We start from the raw sequence: 14,872 nt of genomic DNA on the forward strand, positions 1-14,872 counted from the left end.
CTGCAGCAAGGTATATGGCTGGAGTGTATGAAATTAGATTTCGTTTATTTTTATTAACAAATACTATGCATCACGTTTTGCTTCGGCCAATACGATATTGGCCGACATGGATAAATAAGTAATAACTGTATATTCATTTTGGAGTATCCATGAAGCAAAATAAAATTGGCACAAAACAGAAGGCACTATGAGAGCCTCCTCCCTCCCCACCCCCCCCCCACCCAAGGTTATCTCAACCACTACCCGACTCCACGTCCCGCCCCCGGCTTCCTGCTGTTCCTGCAAAGGAGAGGATGAGGTTAATAACAATAACAATACTACTACTGTGCTCCAAAGGTTTTAGGGCCATTCGTCCAAGTTAAGCCGAGGGCGCGATTGGTTGGTTTTTTTTCCCATTGAGAAATAAGGCAGCCCGCGAAACGGAGGTTGAGGGCTATTAATCTGCGCCATTTGACCGAATTTGAAACGTGCGGTAAAACCCTGTGGCTTTGTGAGCTAAAATATTGTCGTCTGTACGATGTATGTAAACTAATTACTCTTATAATTGCATCTGACCTTTGTCAATTCGATGTTGGATAAAGGCCTACCCCCCGCCCAGCCCCCCATGCCGTGTTGGCCATGGGAGTTGTTTGACCATACTTCACCACGCCGGTCAGTGCAGGTGGGGGGGGGGGAGATGGAGGGGCGAGAAGCCCAGAACCGGTTCAGACATCACTCGGAGACGATGTTAGCCCGGACCCCGGGTTCATACCGCCAACCACTGTGCTGTTTAAATATACAGTATCGCCTTTTATCACCCGACGTGTAGAACATTGCGTTATATATCTACGTATATAATTATATAAAACGTGTGCCAGATATCGGCGTGCATCAGTTCCTAGAAGTTATGTTGTTTCGTGTTGGTGCAGACACTTGTCGAGCACATTCTCAGCTGTGTACCTCTCTAATTTCGCCACATTGGAGGCGACATGTGAACTGGTACGCAGGAGGTCGTTGGTTTCAATCCCGACCCTCATGAATGTACATTCGGAGTTTGCGTGTCTCTCTCCCTGTGGTCAGGTGGATTTTACTCCGGGTCCTCCAGTTTTTCCCTCCACATCTAGAAAAATGCGTTCAGAGTATTTGGCTGCTATAAATTCCCACACGATAAGCCACTTTATTGAGATGTGATTTGTGACCAGGGTCGCTTCTGAAAAAGAGCTGTATAGTTTAGTAGGCCTTATCTAATAAAATTAAAATAGTAAAATAGTAGTAATGGCGTTATTTCAGCAGCTGTCGAAATCTGCATTCGTATCCTCTTTCAGTGTGGAGAAAATGTGAAGATATTTTTGTTTTCAAATTGGAAACCAACGAATACGACGCAATGTGGGTATACATTTCAAACATTGGCTGCCAGGCCTCAGAGCACCATAAAAGCGATGGAGACGGACAAGAAATGGAAAACAAGTTATATTGAATCGTACATCAAATTTTATTCCACGCATGTTGTGTTGTACGACACGGAACACACAAATGTTTTTGACCAACAGACAACATTAAACAAGTTGCAAATTCAAGAAACTTGTAAACGAATATATTGGTATTTTTCAAGTATATAAGACATACATAGCTTCAGAGTTGTCGAAGCCTTCATACCCTAATGCGTGTTGCAGGGTTTTCTTTATGGAAGAGGTCACATTGCTCTCAGCTCACATAAAAGCCTCACCTGTGGACAATTATTACAGTAACACGTGTTATTTACAATGAAACCAGACTCGTAATGCCACTGTGACACCCACTGTGGAAATATCGTCAGAATTGACACCGTGGGATCGGTCAGCGTTTCAACTTTGCCAAACGGATGCAAATCCAAGCGTCTTCAATTTTGACCGTCTTTGGAACATTTATAGATAGCGATCCGACAGCTTTTCAAGGGCAACAATTGAAAAAAAAAATGACTATCAGTTAATCCAGTGCTAAGTCGTACTAAAACACACGCACACACACACATAATATACACACACACACACATTTACACATATAGGCCTATGTTATATAAATTATTCGGGTGCGATTTTCTTTTCGTGACGATCAAAACATTCCGAATGAGTTACTTTCATAAGTTAAATCTCCACTCGTGTCCAGTTACAGCCCATGCTGGATTCTTAGATTTTTTTTCCTCGACTCGGCTGGAGATTATACAACCTGAGCAAACGTGTATGACTGACAATACCAAACTAGAGTACACAACGACACATTTACAGTGTTTATGCATTCCAGAGTATTGCTTTAATACTCGCCCGGAGTGACCGAGCCCCACCACGACAAAGGGGGGGGGGGAGAGGGGGTAAAAGACTGGAGTTTAAAGCAACACAAACAAATTACGGTACCCTTATAGTAAACAACAACAACAACTGTATTGCTATGGGGAACCTATTGTTATCTCCGATTGAAACAATACAAGTCAATCGGTAAGGTCGATTGCATTCGAATACGTCCGCACACACGAACATCGGACATGCGGTGCGCACTTGTAAATCGTGCTTCTTTTTCCGTACGTGTTTAAATGTCCAGTAGCTTATACACCGTGTACGCTTTTAAGTGCACGTTTGACGAGCAGTTCTTTTCGTGTGTCCATTTTTAACACTCCATTCTCGTATTGCTGACATACTGTAACATAAATATATTGCACTATTAAAAGAAAAAAAAAATCTGATCGGCAGTTATTGCATCCGCACTGGGTGTGCTGTTACTTATTGTATTTTACGACCAGTGCAGCTCTGCGAGGCGTATAGCGTCCGTAAATCCTGCGCAGCGGATGACCTTAACGCGAAACAGTTTCTTTCCTGCCGGTCACCGCCGCCGCGTGCGCTCGCTAGCACGGAGACGAGGCGGAGAGCGGCTTCGCGAAACCGATGGCGTCGGCGCTCTTCAGCGAGGGCTGGCTCGGGAAACTGAACGCCTGCAACGGGGCGGCGGCTTTGGCGGCAACCGCGCCGTGGCCGGGCCCCGGGTCCCTCACGCCGTCCTCGGCGGGCTCGGCCCGCTGGAGGGAGGGCACCGGCGAGCGGGAGCCCGGATCGCCGGCGACACAATCGTCGGTCGCGGGCGCCGCGGCGAGCGGTTGGGCGGCGTCGGGCGCTGGCAGGGCGCAGCAGGGGCTCCGCACGGCTGCCTGCTGCTGCTGCTGCTGGATCTGCACCTCGAAGCTCTGCAACTGGCCCAGGAAGTTGAAGTTGGGCGATATGACGCTGCGCCGCTGGCGCACGAACTCGAAGGCCTCGTCGAGGCGGAGGCGCCGGGTCTTCATCAGGTAAGCGAGGCAGATGGTGGCGGAGCGCGACACGCCGGCGTGGCAGTGCACGAAGACGCGACCGCCGCCTCGTCGCGTTGAGTCTGGGCAAACACACGAACGGACGGAGAGGTTACGGAAAAGGCGACCTCTTGTTGGTGGGGAAAGCAAGGCGCCAGTCGGCAGGCGTGGCCCTCCCACGGCTGCAGCAGCCGTGCAACAACAACAACAAAAAAGGTGGCCGGGCTGGTAGTGACTGGTTGGTGTGGTCATGCCACATTTGCTACATTTAGTCATTCCCGATGTTGCATTCTTTGAAATGTCAACTCTAAAATGGCAAACACGCTGCCTTATTGTTGGTCCAACTGCGCCTTTATTTCGTGAAAGCTGTGCAGGTATGCAACCACCAAATACAGCAGCATGAATTCAACTGATGAATACAGCAAACTATTTAGGTTATCGTTATGGACATAACAGATGCTGTTCAGGACCGGCCAAGGTGGTATTTTTGTGTGGTAGACACAGCCCTTGTAAAAAAAAAAAAACTCATTAGATGACATTGGACATCCGTGAAAAAGAGCTTGATAGCTCATCAGATTCCTGCAGGATAAATGCGGATTCTGATTCTGTGTGAAATGATGGCTCACCGATGAAGTCTATAGCCTCGAGGAACCAGGCCCCGATGTCTGCCTTGTGGTTGTCCTCCACGGGGATGGACTTGTAGGTGAACAGGCCCTCGAAGTGGTTGGGTAGGTCGGCCGAGACGTTGAGGAGCGCCGTGATGCCGATGTCGTCGAGAAGCTCCCGGCGGGACGCGTGGTACGCGCTGCCCAGGTAGAGGAAGGGAAGGATCTCTACCGGACCGCCCTGTATGAGACAACAACAACAACAACAACATTGGCATCAATAATAATAACAACAATAATATTTGCAACAGGTTAAGGTTACAGCCCTGCAATTGTTTTCTCATACCCATGCCGGCTGAAGGGCTTGAGAGAGATCCTCAGAGCGGGTATCTTGGCCTACTCTTCCATTGGAAGAGGTGGGAGTACGCAAGCTTGACCCAGATCGCACGTGACCTGCCGATCGACGAACTGTGGCGTACCCATTTTATAACGACCACTGTCCATAATTTTAAATTCCACATCAAGAGACTGAATTATCACGAGTGAATCACATTCTAATGGGTATTATGTGTGGGAGGGAAGCAGCATAACTCATGCACAAGAGGAAATAGCACTCAAAGCGTTGCACAGACGGATACAGCAAAATTCCCTGCTACTGACATTTTCCCATTTGGAAGTTTTAAAAAAATGTGTAACAAACTAACCCTGATCTCCAAAGCGCAGAATTACAAGCATGCACCATCTCCTACTTGGCTTGGCATTTCAACATGTTTACACACAGGTGAGGTCAAGTCGTCGGTGTGCTTTTGAACAAAGCGAGGATAAAATGTGACGCAAGTGGACTTTGTTACGATGCTGGTGACATGGTTTTCTATTCCTGGCAGAGAACACCAAAGGAAAGTGGTGTTTGAATGTGGTTTAGGTCCCCCTTATGATTCACTCAGCCTAAAATTAGTTGAACACATGACACGTGTATCAGGAAGAAAATTCAGTCAGGCATAGTGCTTGGCCACAACTACCAAACATAAATTTTACAGTGCCTGCCTGCTAACCGTACTTTCTTCAACAATAAGACCACACGTGGTATTCCTCAGTCTGTTAACGTCAAAAGGCCACCACACCTTGCCATAAATTGCTACCAGAGCATCCCGTAGTTGTAAAGTCAACACCCAAAATTTAAGGTATGCTCTTACTGTATCTCAACCACGTGGCCCCTTGGTCATCCTCTTGTTCACCAACCTCTGTAGGGCACTCCCAAACCATGCCCGAATAACCTGCCCTCCTTCATTCCACTACATCCTACAACCTCTTTGTCCTACACTTTCCCATCCCCATGTCCGGTTAAGAACCTCTCAGTTGCTCACCTTTTCATTCCTTGAAAATTCCTAACAACCTTCCCATATAACCTGTATTTGTAGGACAGAGCTTTATTTATGTATGTATAACTTCTTTCACACCATACGTAGCCAACCGTGCTAAATCGAAGTTGTGAGTTAATAGTTTGCTTACGAAGCAACACCAAGGCCCCATGTAGTACAATGTAAGGCAGTAAAAGCTTTATTACGGGCAGCAGATGGCAGTGCAAAAAAAAAATACATTGTGCCCATGACCCCACACGGCACGGGGAGGCTCTCATCCAGCAGTGGATTTACAAAGGGGGCTCTGCACGTGCACGCACAAGACGGTTTACCTATTCGCCTGCCTTTAGGTAAGGCGGGGGGGGGAGGGAGTTTCTCTCGCTGTGTGTACAAGCGGATGGGCATTGGTACGCTGGCTGGCAGCGTGGCAGGTGTAGATTTGCGTGCGGAGGTGGGATTGACAAAGGTGCCCCCCGTGGCATGTGCCTGTCCATGCGAGCCGAGGAGATGTGCACCTGGTCGTAGGTTGGGGTTCCCGCTGTGTGCAAGCGCATGGGCACTGGTGGCAGCAGGGCAGGTGGAGTGGTCTTGCACGGGGAGGTCAAGGCAGAGTCCAGGCACAGCTCGGAGAAATCGCGGTGGAACTTCTCATATCCTCCTGGGGAGAAGGGAAGAAAATATGATATAATCACGCTGGTGAGCTGGGGATGATGAGAGAGAAAAAACAAACAAGTCGTAAAGCATTGCGCACAGCAGCTGTGAAGGCACAGCGACTGTAGGAGGCGCATGCCAACCTGGCCTGCACAGGTGCCACCGATAAGCAATTTGTATTTTCTTGGCGACGCTGCAAGATTCACCCCCCCACCCCACCACCACCACCCCCTCGAGAAGACTCCCTCGCTCGACTACCGTATTCTCTGGAATATAAGACGCATTCCCACCCCTCCCTCCCTGCCTGCCAGTATTGTAGATCAACACATGGTGCGTCTTTTAATCCGTTAGTTGTGTGTTTATGTGCATCACCAGATTTCAATAACTATATTGACAACGGGCGCAAGTTTGGGGGGTGCATCTTATTTTCCGACGGCGGGTCTTACAATGTAGCAATTCGCTGTCGAAGTGTTAATTAATTAGGCTGTATAGGTATCTATTTATGTTACATGCATACATTTTATGTTACATGCATAAATATATACCTATACACACGTACACGCGACGCATGGCCAGGCGAAAACCCATTCGAGAGGAGGCAGGGGTCTTTTGTTATGTAATAGACGAGGAATTTTATGAATTGACGAAAATGGTGTGTGGTCTGGCGTCAAATAGTAGCGTACCCAAAAATAATAGTCTGACCCGTTCCAATTTTTTTTATGCAGTGTTGTTTATGGTGTAATAGTAGTAATAGTAGCAGCATAGCAATCTCTAACGATGCTTAGGGCTCTGTTGTTTTGGTTTAAAATGTAACAAGGTCGCCCCAGTGGAAGAACGTGAATGCGTTGCACGTTAACGCGTTCTCTCATTCACAAGATCGGCGTGCTCGGTTCTGTCACGCGCACGCCACCGACTGCGCATTTGGTCGGTGAGCAAACCCCTTATGCGCGTGACGATAACCAACATTATTTGACTTTGGCGCGCCGCTCCTTTTGGGGTGTTTGTTTTTCTCGTCTTTCACAAACAACGCGACGAATCCAATTAATGTTACCGGCGTTCGGGGATGAAGTCCTCGAGCCACGGCCGCGAGCTCGTGCACGCGTGTAAGTAAGCGTACTATTTTTGCAAGGCGTGTGTATCCAGTGTCCAATGGGGTTTTGTTGCGATTCTTGTTTCTGGTCGGAACTGTGTTCAATGACACCTAGACCAGCTTCGGGGTTATTATGAATGGTAAGCCATTGTTTGCCCAATTAACATAGTTCAACTCAACATTTCAAAGGGATTTGTGCAGAACCATTGTAATGCGTTTCATTTCGAGTAATAATGATTGTGTCTTAATGGTTCGCGGAAATGTAGGATTCATCGGTTAAATTGAAATGTCACTGAAAACAAAGTTGAACCCGTGTCAAATCGCACTTTGACCCCCGGTTATATAGCTTCCACTGTCAACACGTCGAGGTCAAATTTGAATATAAAAAGTCAAGCGCGCAGGTTATAATCTTACTATCACGCGTGTTTGTTTACAATGTATAGGGTTGTATAACGTTGTATACACGCTAACCATCGTCAATATTAACGTAAAAAATATAAACGTTCTACGTACTGTAGTGTGATATATCATTTCCGTGAATAGGTCTTAAGAGTAAATATGACATCATTTTAATCCGGTAGAGAGTACGGATTGTGGACATAGTCTAAAATTACTATAAATGACTTCACCACACACACACATTGTAAACACGAACGAAATGATGATGCTGAATCTGGGACCAGCAGGTGACACGAATGTTAATCCAGACACAGACCAGACATTCCACTTGTACGTACCACCGACATCACCCCAATGGTTACACTCACACATTCCTTTGTTTGGCATTTACAAGTAGCACCCTACGATAACCCTTGTACAATTCGTGGGATATAACATAATCCACATGTACTATTCGTACAGAGTGAAACTGGTAGTAATAAACTAGTGTAACCTCAACCAGAAATTTGCATCTGCTCTCTTTAAAACGCACGTCGCTACAAAAATAAAGTGTCAGCGTTCCTCAGTAAAATGCTGGATAAAGGCTACCCCCCCCCCCGAACCCCACGTATAGTTTTGACTCTACTTCACCATGCTGGTCAGTGCAGAATGGTGAAGATGGGGCCGCACAGGACCGCTTTAGGTGCCACTTAGTCGCCACCGAGGTTGGCTGCGGCCCGCGAAACAACCCCAGATGGTCCATGCTCCGATAACGCAGTGCGATAACCACTGCCTGCATCGCCACTCATCCTGGACAGACTAATATCCTTCCATACACGCATCAGACATTGTATATCCGCTGCTGGATGGACCGTCTCCCTGCGGCGTTGCCTCCAAACCATCTCTTAACCGCATCGCTCCATCTCCGGGACACATCAGAGGATGACCAATGATGGACAAGCCTCGTGACGGAATGTCAACCAAGAAGACCGATAACGCGTCCGGGGCGACGGCCACATGGATAGATTTTAATCAGACAACACGGACAACCCCCAGTCCCTTTTGTCGCCAGCCCCCAAGCACACACACACAGACCGTGCGGGTCGTGGGAAATGCTTGACCATGCTTCATCACCGCCGGTTCAGCGCGGGTTTGGCGAAAACGTGTCACTCGCCACTAACGTTAGCAAACGAACCCGTCAGTCAGTACGGTCACCCACGTGCGTGTGTTGGTGCGTGTGTTGGTGCGCGTGTTGGTGCGCGTGTTGGTGCGTGTAAGAAGTGTTGATAACGCGGTGCTCGCTAACAGCAATTGCCCCGACAGTCTGTTAAGGCTGTGTGAGTAGGAGGGGGGGGTGAGAGATATTTGTCTTTTTGGCCGAGAGCTCACCTCTCAGAAAGTACACCGGGGTCCCCCGGGTCTCCCTGCCCAGCGCCAAAGCCACCATGGCCACGGTGCTGTCCGCTCGCAGGGCGGACAGCTCTCGCGTCCTCTCGTCCACCAGCACCACGGCCGCGTAGAGCCCGGCCAGGAGCCGTGCCCTCGCCTCCGTGCTGGGCAGCAGCTCGGCTAGGGGCAGCGTCCACGTCGTAGCCACAGACTCGGCCGCCTGCCCCTCCGCCTGCCCCGCAGAAGTGGCCACGTTGGTGGCACGGATGCCCCTTCTGCGGCGGCGTAGGAGGATGGGGTTGGTGTGTACGTTGAGAGAACCCCGTACATGGGAGGCGCTGTACGCCAGGAACGAACGGCAGTCCAGCAGCAGATACCTGCTGTTCACAAGAGGCGATGATGGTGGTGGTGGTGATAGGGATGGTGATGATGGTTGCGGCGGCGATGTCATCGATGCTGCTGCTGCTGCGCTGCTGGTGGTGGTGCCAGTGGAGGTGGTGATGATGATGTTGTTGGCACTGCTGGTGGTGGTGTTGTTATTGTTGTTGTTGTTGCTGCTGGCGCTGTTGTTGGCGGTGTTGATCGCAGCCGATGGACTGGATACGTCCCTCTCCCTGCTCTCCCCGTCTCTCTCGCGCAGAAGCAGCTTGCGTATCACGTAGCAGTCGATGGGCTGCGGTGGTTCAACGGGGCTCCATTCCGTCTCGAACACATCCATGATCACCATCGCTGCTGCGAGCCGGTGGGTTGGTGGGTGGTGTCAACGGGGGCAGGAACGAACTAACGTGATGATGTTACTGCTGCTTGCTTGCTGCCTTGGCGGCGGTGGTGGTGGTTGTTGTTATTGTTGGTGTCGTTCAAATGGACGGAGCCTTAACCGAGAAAGGAGACAAGCCCATGTGCCAAGCGAGACACGCCGGGACAATTCGGCTCAGTCACACGCGGCCCCCCCCCACATGGCGTGGCAGCGATACGCGTCTCTTGCGTTCTGTCACAACCCGCCAGCCGCCGCAGCTGTCGGGCTCACACCGCACCGCGTGAGTGCGAGCGAGTGAGTGAGCGTGCGTCTGTGTTGTGTGCTTCTCTCTCTCTTGAATCATTTCCTGCGTCTCATTTATAACCATTCTTCTCAATGAACCGACGTCACCATCCATATAAGGATTAAGGGCGTTACGTCACCCCCCCTCCCCTCCCCAAACTCTCCCCCCCCACCCCTACGGGCTGCTCCCGCCCCGCTCTCACCGCACCGCACGCCCCGTCACCCCCCACGCCTCCCCAACAAAGACAAAGGTCCCCCGTATAGCCTGCGCAGGCTGGTGGGGCAAGTGCCGTCAGCGAGCACATATGTTGGCCGGCACTGCACACCCGGGTGGCCAGGACCACGCAACGGCCGCCTTTGTCTCTTCCCGAGTGGCGATGTTTACTACACACCGCACCAGGTACTCATTTGAGGCTGAGTCGACCTAGGGGAGGCCCCGGCACCGGTTCAGATAATCGTCACCGGTGTTGGCCGTGGGCGGGAATCCAACCTGAGTCGGCAGGTTCGTAGCGGGAATCGAGCCCCGGGTCGCTGGGTTCGTAGCGAACCAGCAGCAACCCATCCACCCAGCACCACCGTCATCACGAACACAGTGCATTCTCTCTCCACGTATACGGGAAATATTGCATTAGTGCGCATCAGCCGATTGGCTTTCCCGACCAACAACTTGGTCTCATCAGCAGTGTCAGGCTTGTAAATTAACTACGACACTAAGCTGGATTATTCAAATACGCACGCAATATTCAAATTGATAGTTTTCGAAAGTCGATAGGACGAATGCAAAAAAAAATATTCCTCGCACTACGATACGATCGAAACAATATCGACTTCCTTCCTATGTTTACAATGTATTTATGTAAAAGCATTCGATACGAACCTGCGTTGACCAGCGTGGTGAAGTATGGTCAAACAACCCTCCAGGACCGGCGCGCGGCTTGAGCCCTTGCATCCAGCAGCGGATTGACAAAGGGGCCGCATGCGAATTTATATGAACTGTAAATAAACTACACGCGACAGTCCACATCATCGTTGAACAGCTCTAAACCAGGACACGATTTAAAATCAACAACGAACTGATCACCCGCATCACACGACGCGAGTAGTGGCCGCAAATGCGAAACAATTGCACATTTGGGAAACCAGTGGGTTGCTAAACTAGAACACATTTTGATTATAAACTCCGAGTTTTTGTTCCTCTTTCTTATGGGAAACCCAAAAACAAAGAGTGTTGGAAATCGGCTGTTAGCGAGCGCCTATTAAGGTCCGGCTGGTGTACCCCCCCCCCTTCCCGACCGTATTTGTTTCCCTTGTTTTACACCACGCCCGGTAGTCATTTATGGCCCAGTCGACCTACGGGAGAATCAGTACATACAGCTTGAGAAACTGGACATCTGTAAAAATACTGGACGTCGGTGAAAAAAGAGGTTCACAGCTCATCGGATTTCTCGAGTCTTGTTAAATATTCTGATTCTGAGAAATCACTTGCAACTTTGTTTTAGCCGTGGTCGGGGAATCGATTTCGATACACCGGGTTCGGAGCGCAGTGCGCTAACCACAACACTACCACTCCCCACAAAAACACGCACACGTATACTGACTGTATGCACACACAAACAAGCCGCTGTGTCAGCTCTGCTTAAAGCGTTGTCCCCACCCGGACAATAACAATGTCACGCTCCAAAGTGCTGTACATTGCCTATAATAAAGCCGCCCTTTATTTATCCAGGAAGGTCTTACTGGGTGTCTCAAGACTTTCAGGAGGGTCGCATCTGCAGCATTTGGTTTTGTTGGCCAGTCTAATCAATGAGTGGGTTGTATATAAATGCTACGGACGCACTATAGGCCACACAAAACGAGCCTTCTTGAATTCAGCTCGTTGCCTTATTATATCGCCAATGCCTTGCACAGAGGTCGTCTCCAGCTTCCTCTACTGGAAGCCATTCCGCTACCAGTGGCGTCAGCAACTCCATGGCCGCGTCTTCACTGCCTTTCATAGCCAACGCACCATGCTCCTGTTATTATTATTACGCGTATTAATAACGGAGTGATCGCCAGTGAATATTAAGTCACGGGTGACTTTTAAAGCGATATCGTGGCCCCTAAGCGGTATTAAAGCCGAGCCGAAGGGACTATATTTCTTAATTTCTGTTATAAATTTAATTTCCACCCCTCCCTCCCTCCCGCCCGCCGCTCCCCAACCCCATATCCACGTGGATCTGGCCCCTGACAAGGACAGGAAACCCACCACACCCCCCACCACCGCCGAGCCACGGAGGCCCTCCCTCTGCCTCGTGCCACACAACCTCGCGAGTGCCGACTCGAGCTCCATACATGGGCATCGCATCCGGCTCGCATGTGCGGGGACTCGGACGGGAGCAGATTTAGTGCGGAATTATCGACACGTCGACACAATCGCGGACCCTAAATCCGCATTAGTATTAATTCGCTTAGAGGGTTTATGCACAACACAATGGCTATGTGGGGCAATTAAGAAAAACAATATACAGTGTATAAGGCGCGCTTTGATGTGTTCTCTGTCCCAAGAGAACACACATGTCAAGTTAATTTATTGCGGCCAGGCTAATTAAAGCCCTTAGTACATACATAATATTATATGCACATTCTAGATTTGAAGTTTTCGTGACTGCAAGGATTCATACTCTTTGTTTTTTTCGGTAAAGTCACGTAGGTACAAAATTTAATTAAAATGAATTAACTCACGACGTTTCAAAAGCAACACAAGCCTCCGTCATCAGGTGTAACTGCTCCAGTAAAATTGCTGTAGCGTATGAATGATACGTACATGTTAACCCACCTCTTTGTCAAACCACTGCTAGATTAAGGCCACTCTCACGACGTGCGTGCGGTAGGCAATTATTTGACCTCACGCTGGTCAACGCGGGTTGCTGAAGGCGATGGAGCATATAAGTAGAGTACAACATCTTCTTGGTTCTTTCGGTAAAGTCACGTAGAAGGGAATTAATAAAATAATAAAAATAAACATGATAAAATAATTCTCACGACGTTGAGTAGAGTACAACAACTGACGTTGCTTCATTGACCTGCAGTGACGACCGAATTGCACAGGTACACATGGCGTGTTTCGTGGTCACTCACGCAAGCACTGCCCGGGCGAAATTCTGCTCAGCTTCCGAGATCTGACGAGATCGTGTTCATTCCTGATGAATTGGTCATAGGCGTTCAGTCTATACTGTATGTACACTAACACGTGCAGCACATATACAATACACATTCACTGCAGTAGCTTGGCCATGGTGCGTACATGCAGCAATGAAATAGTAGCTGCAATTTCACTGTTGCCTACTACCATCAGACCGCCATATGTCCTATGAAGAAGGGACATTGCACGAAACGTCAGCCGTTATATATTTTGCCCTTTTAAAGCAGTGGTTTTTGTTGTTTGACATATATATGCGGTAGATATCGTCGGATTTCGGAACCTTAAGTGGGACTGACCGGCTGCTGGTTAGTACTCGGATCGGTGACCCGGCAGGACTTGCCAGGTGTTGCAGTGTGTGAGGAGGGTGTGGGCGGGGGGTGTTTGATCGTCACCCCCCCCGACCCCCACGTAATGCCTGGTGGATTTTCTCCAAGTTGTGCTGTTTGATCCCCACATGAAGCAGCACATCCGTGAATAGAATTACGGCAGGCCTCACATCCAGGCGCAGCAACTTCTTGGAAATTAGTCTTGGGACTCGGCGATAATTCCTGTGTAAGCAAGAGACCTTTAAAAATATATAAACAAATTGTAACCCAATTTAGTGCTGTTATCTCGTTTAATCGTGCATTATTAATTCGTACGAGTGATTTATAATTCATATTTATACACGTGGGGATGGAGCGGTGGCGCAAGTGGTTAGCGCACTGCGCTGTGAACCCGGCCACTTGAATTGATGCATGGCCAATGCTGACATCAGTGGCGGAGTGATATCAGAAGCGATCCTCGGGCCTCCTCGTCCCCAAGCCGCACTGAACAAATAAACAAATACGCCTGACTGAACCACGCGTGTTGAAGAAGCACAGTCAAACAATGACTACCAACAGAGTAGCGAGGCCTCCATTCAGCGGCAAGTTAAACCAAGAGCTATAAACCGTTGACATTATCGGAGAAACACAAATATAGGTTCAGGGTTTTTTTTGTAAGCAAGGCACTGACAATAAAAACACACAAACATTTACAATAATAAAGGACGTTTAAGGAGTACTAAAATGTTTGCGAGCAAGCATTGTTCTTCAATAACGACAACCACTACCCCCCGTGTAGCCTGTAAGAGACTGTTGTGGCAAGTGCTGCTAGCGAGCACCTGTAAAGGCCGGCACGGCACACGAAGCGGTGGGTGGCCAACACCACGCCCGGCCGCCTTTGTCTCCCTAGTGGCGATGTTTACACAGCGCACCTAGTACTCATTTGAGGCCGAATCGGCCTCGGGGAGGCACAGGACCGTGAGCGGGAATCGAACTCGGGTTTCGTAGGGTTCGTAGCGCTCAATAATGACACACGCACACACCTGTAGAGATGGCTACTCGTTTCTAAGCCTTTGAAATGTTTTTTTGTTGAAGTCATTCAGAAATTTGACATCCATAACCAAAAGCTAACCAAGTCCGCATATCTTTTTCCAAGAGATAACAACAGGGTTGAAATGAGTACAGCAAAGTAAGAAACAAATTGCAATGCACAAAGAGCATTTTTTTATTTACACATATTGAACATAAACTAAGAATCCTAACTTTATATTTTACAAACTTACCGCATTTAAATAGGCCTATCCATATTATAACTCTCTACTTACCAATAATTACAGTTAAAATCAAATTAACTACTGTATAATAAACGCAGTGCGCTGTCATATAAACCTACGTATTTATAAGTTATTGTAAATATTATTCATACGATACGCATCAACTAACGTGGTTCCTTCCTCTTTCTGAATTACACATTACATTTCTTCAACTCGGGTTTCCCGAACTCCATGCCTCTTGACTCACCACGGTACGCCTTTCCATATTTACCAATTTTAATCATACGTGAGTTACGAGTTACATGGTGAA

The 14,872-nt window shown here is 48.6% G+C and overlaps 1 protein-coding gene across 1 annotated transcript; it reads right to left on the bottom strand.

The window, feature by feature from the left end:
• Positions 1–1,452: 1,452 nt before the first annotated feature.
• On the bottom strand, positions 1,453–9,863 carry LOC144717625 (dual specificity protein phosphatase 1-like). The gene is made up of 4 exons (XM_078593135.1): positions 8,764–9,863; positions 5,771–5,913; positions 3,919–4,138; positions 1,453–3,375 (listed from the first exon to the last, which is right to left on the bottom strand). The coding sequence occupies exons 1-4, from the start codon at positions 9,488–9,490 to the stop codon at positions 2,855–2,857; spliced, it is 1,611 nt and encodes a 536-aa protein (XP_078449261.1). The 5' UTR covers positions 9,491–9,863; the 3' UTR covers positions 1,453–2,854.
• Positions 9,864–14,872: the final 5,009 nt, after the last annotated feature.

This window comes from Lampetra planeri, chromosome 4 (genome assembly GCF_965212315.1).
Source record: "Lampetra planeri chromosome 4, kcLamPlan1.2.h2, whole genome shotgun sequence".
NCBI lineage: Eukaryota > Metazoa > Chordata > Hyperoartia > Petromyzontiformes > Petromyzontidae > Lampetra > Lampetra planeri.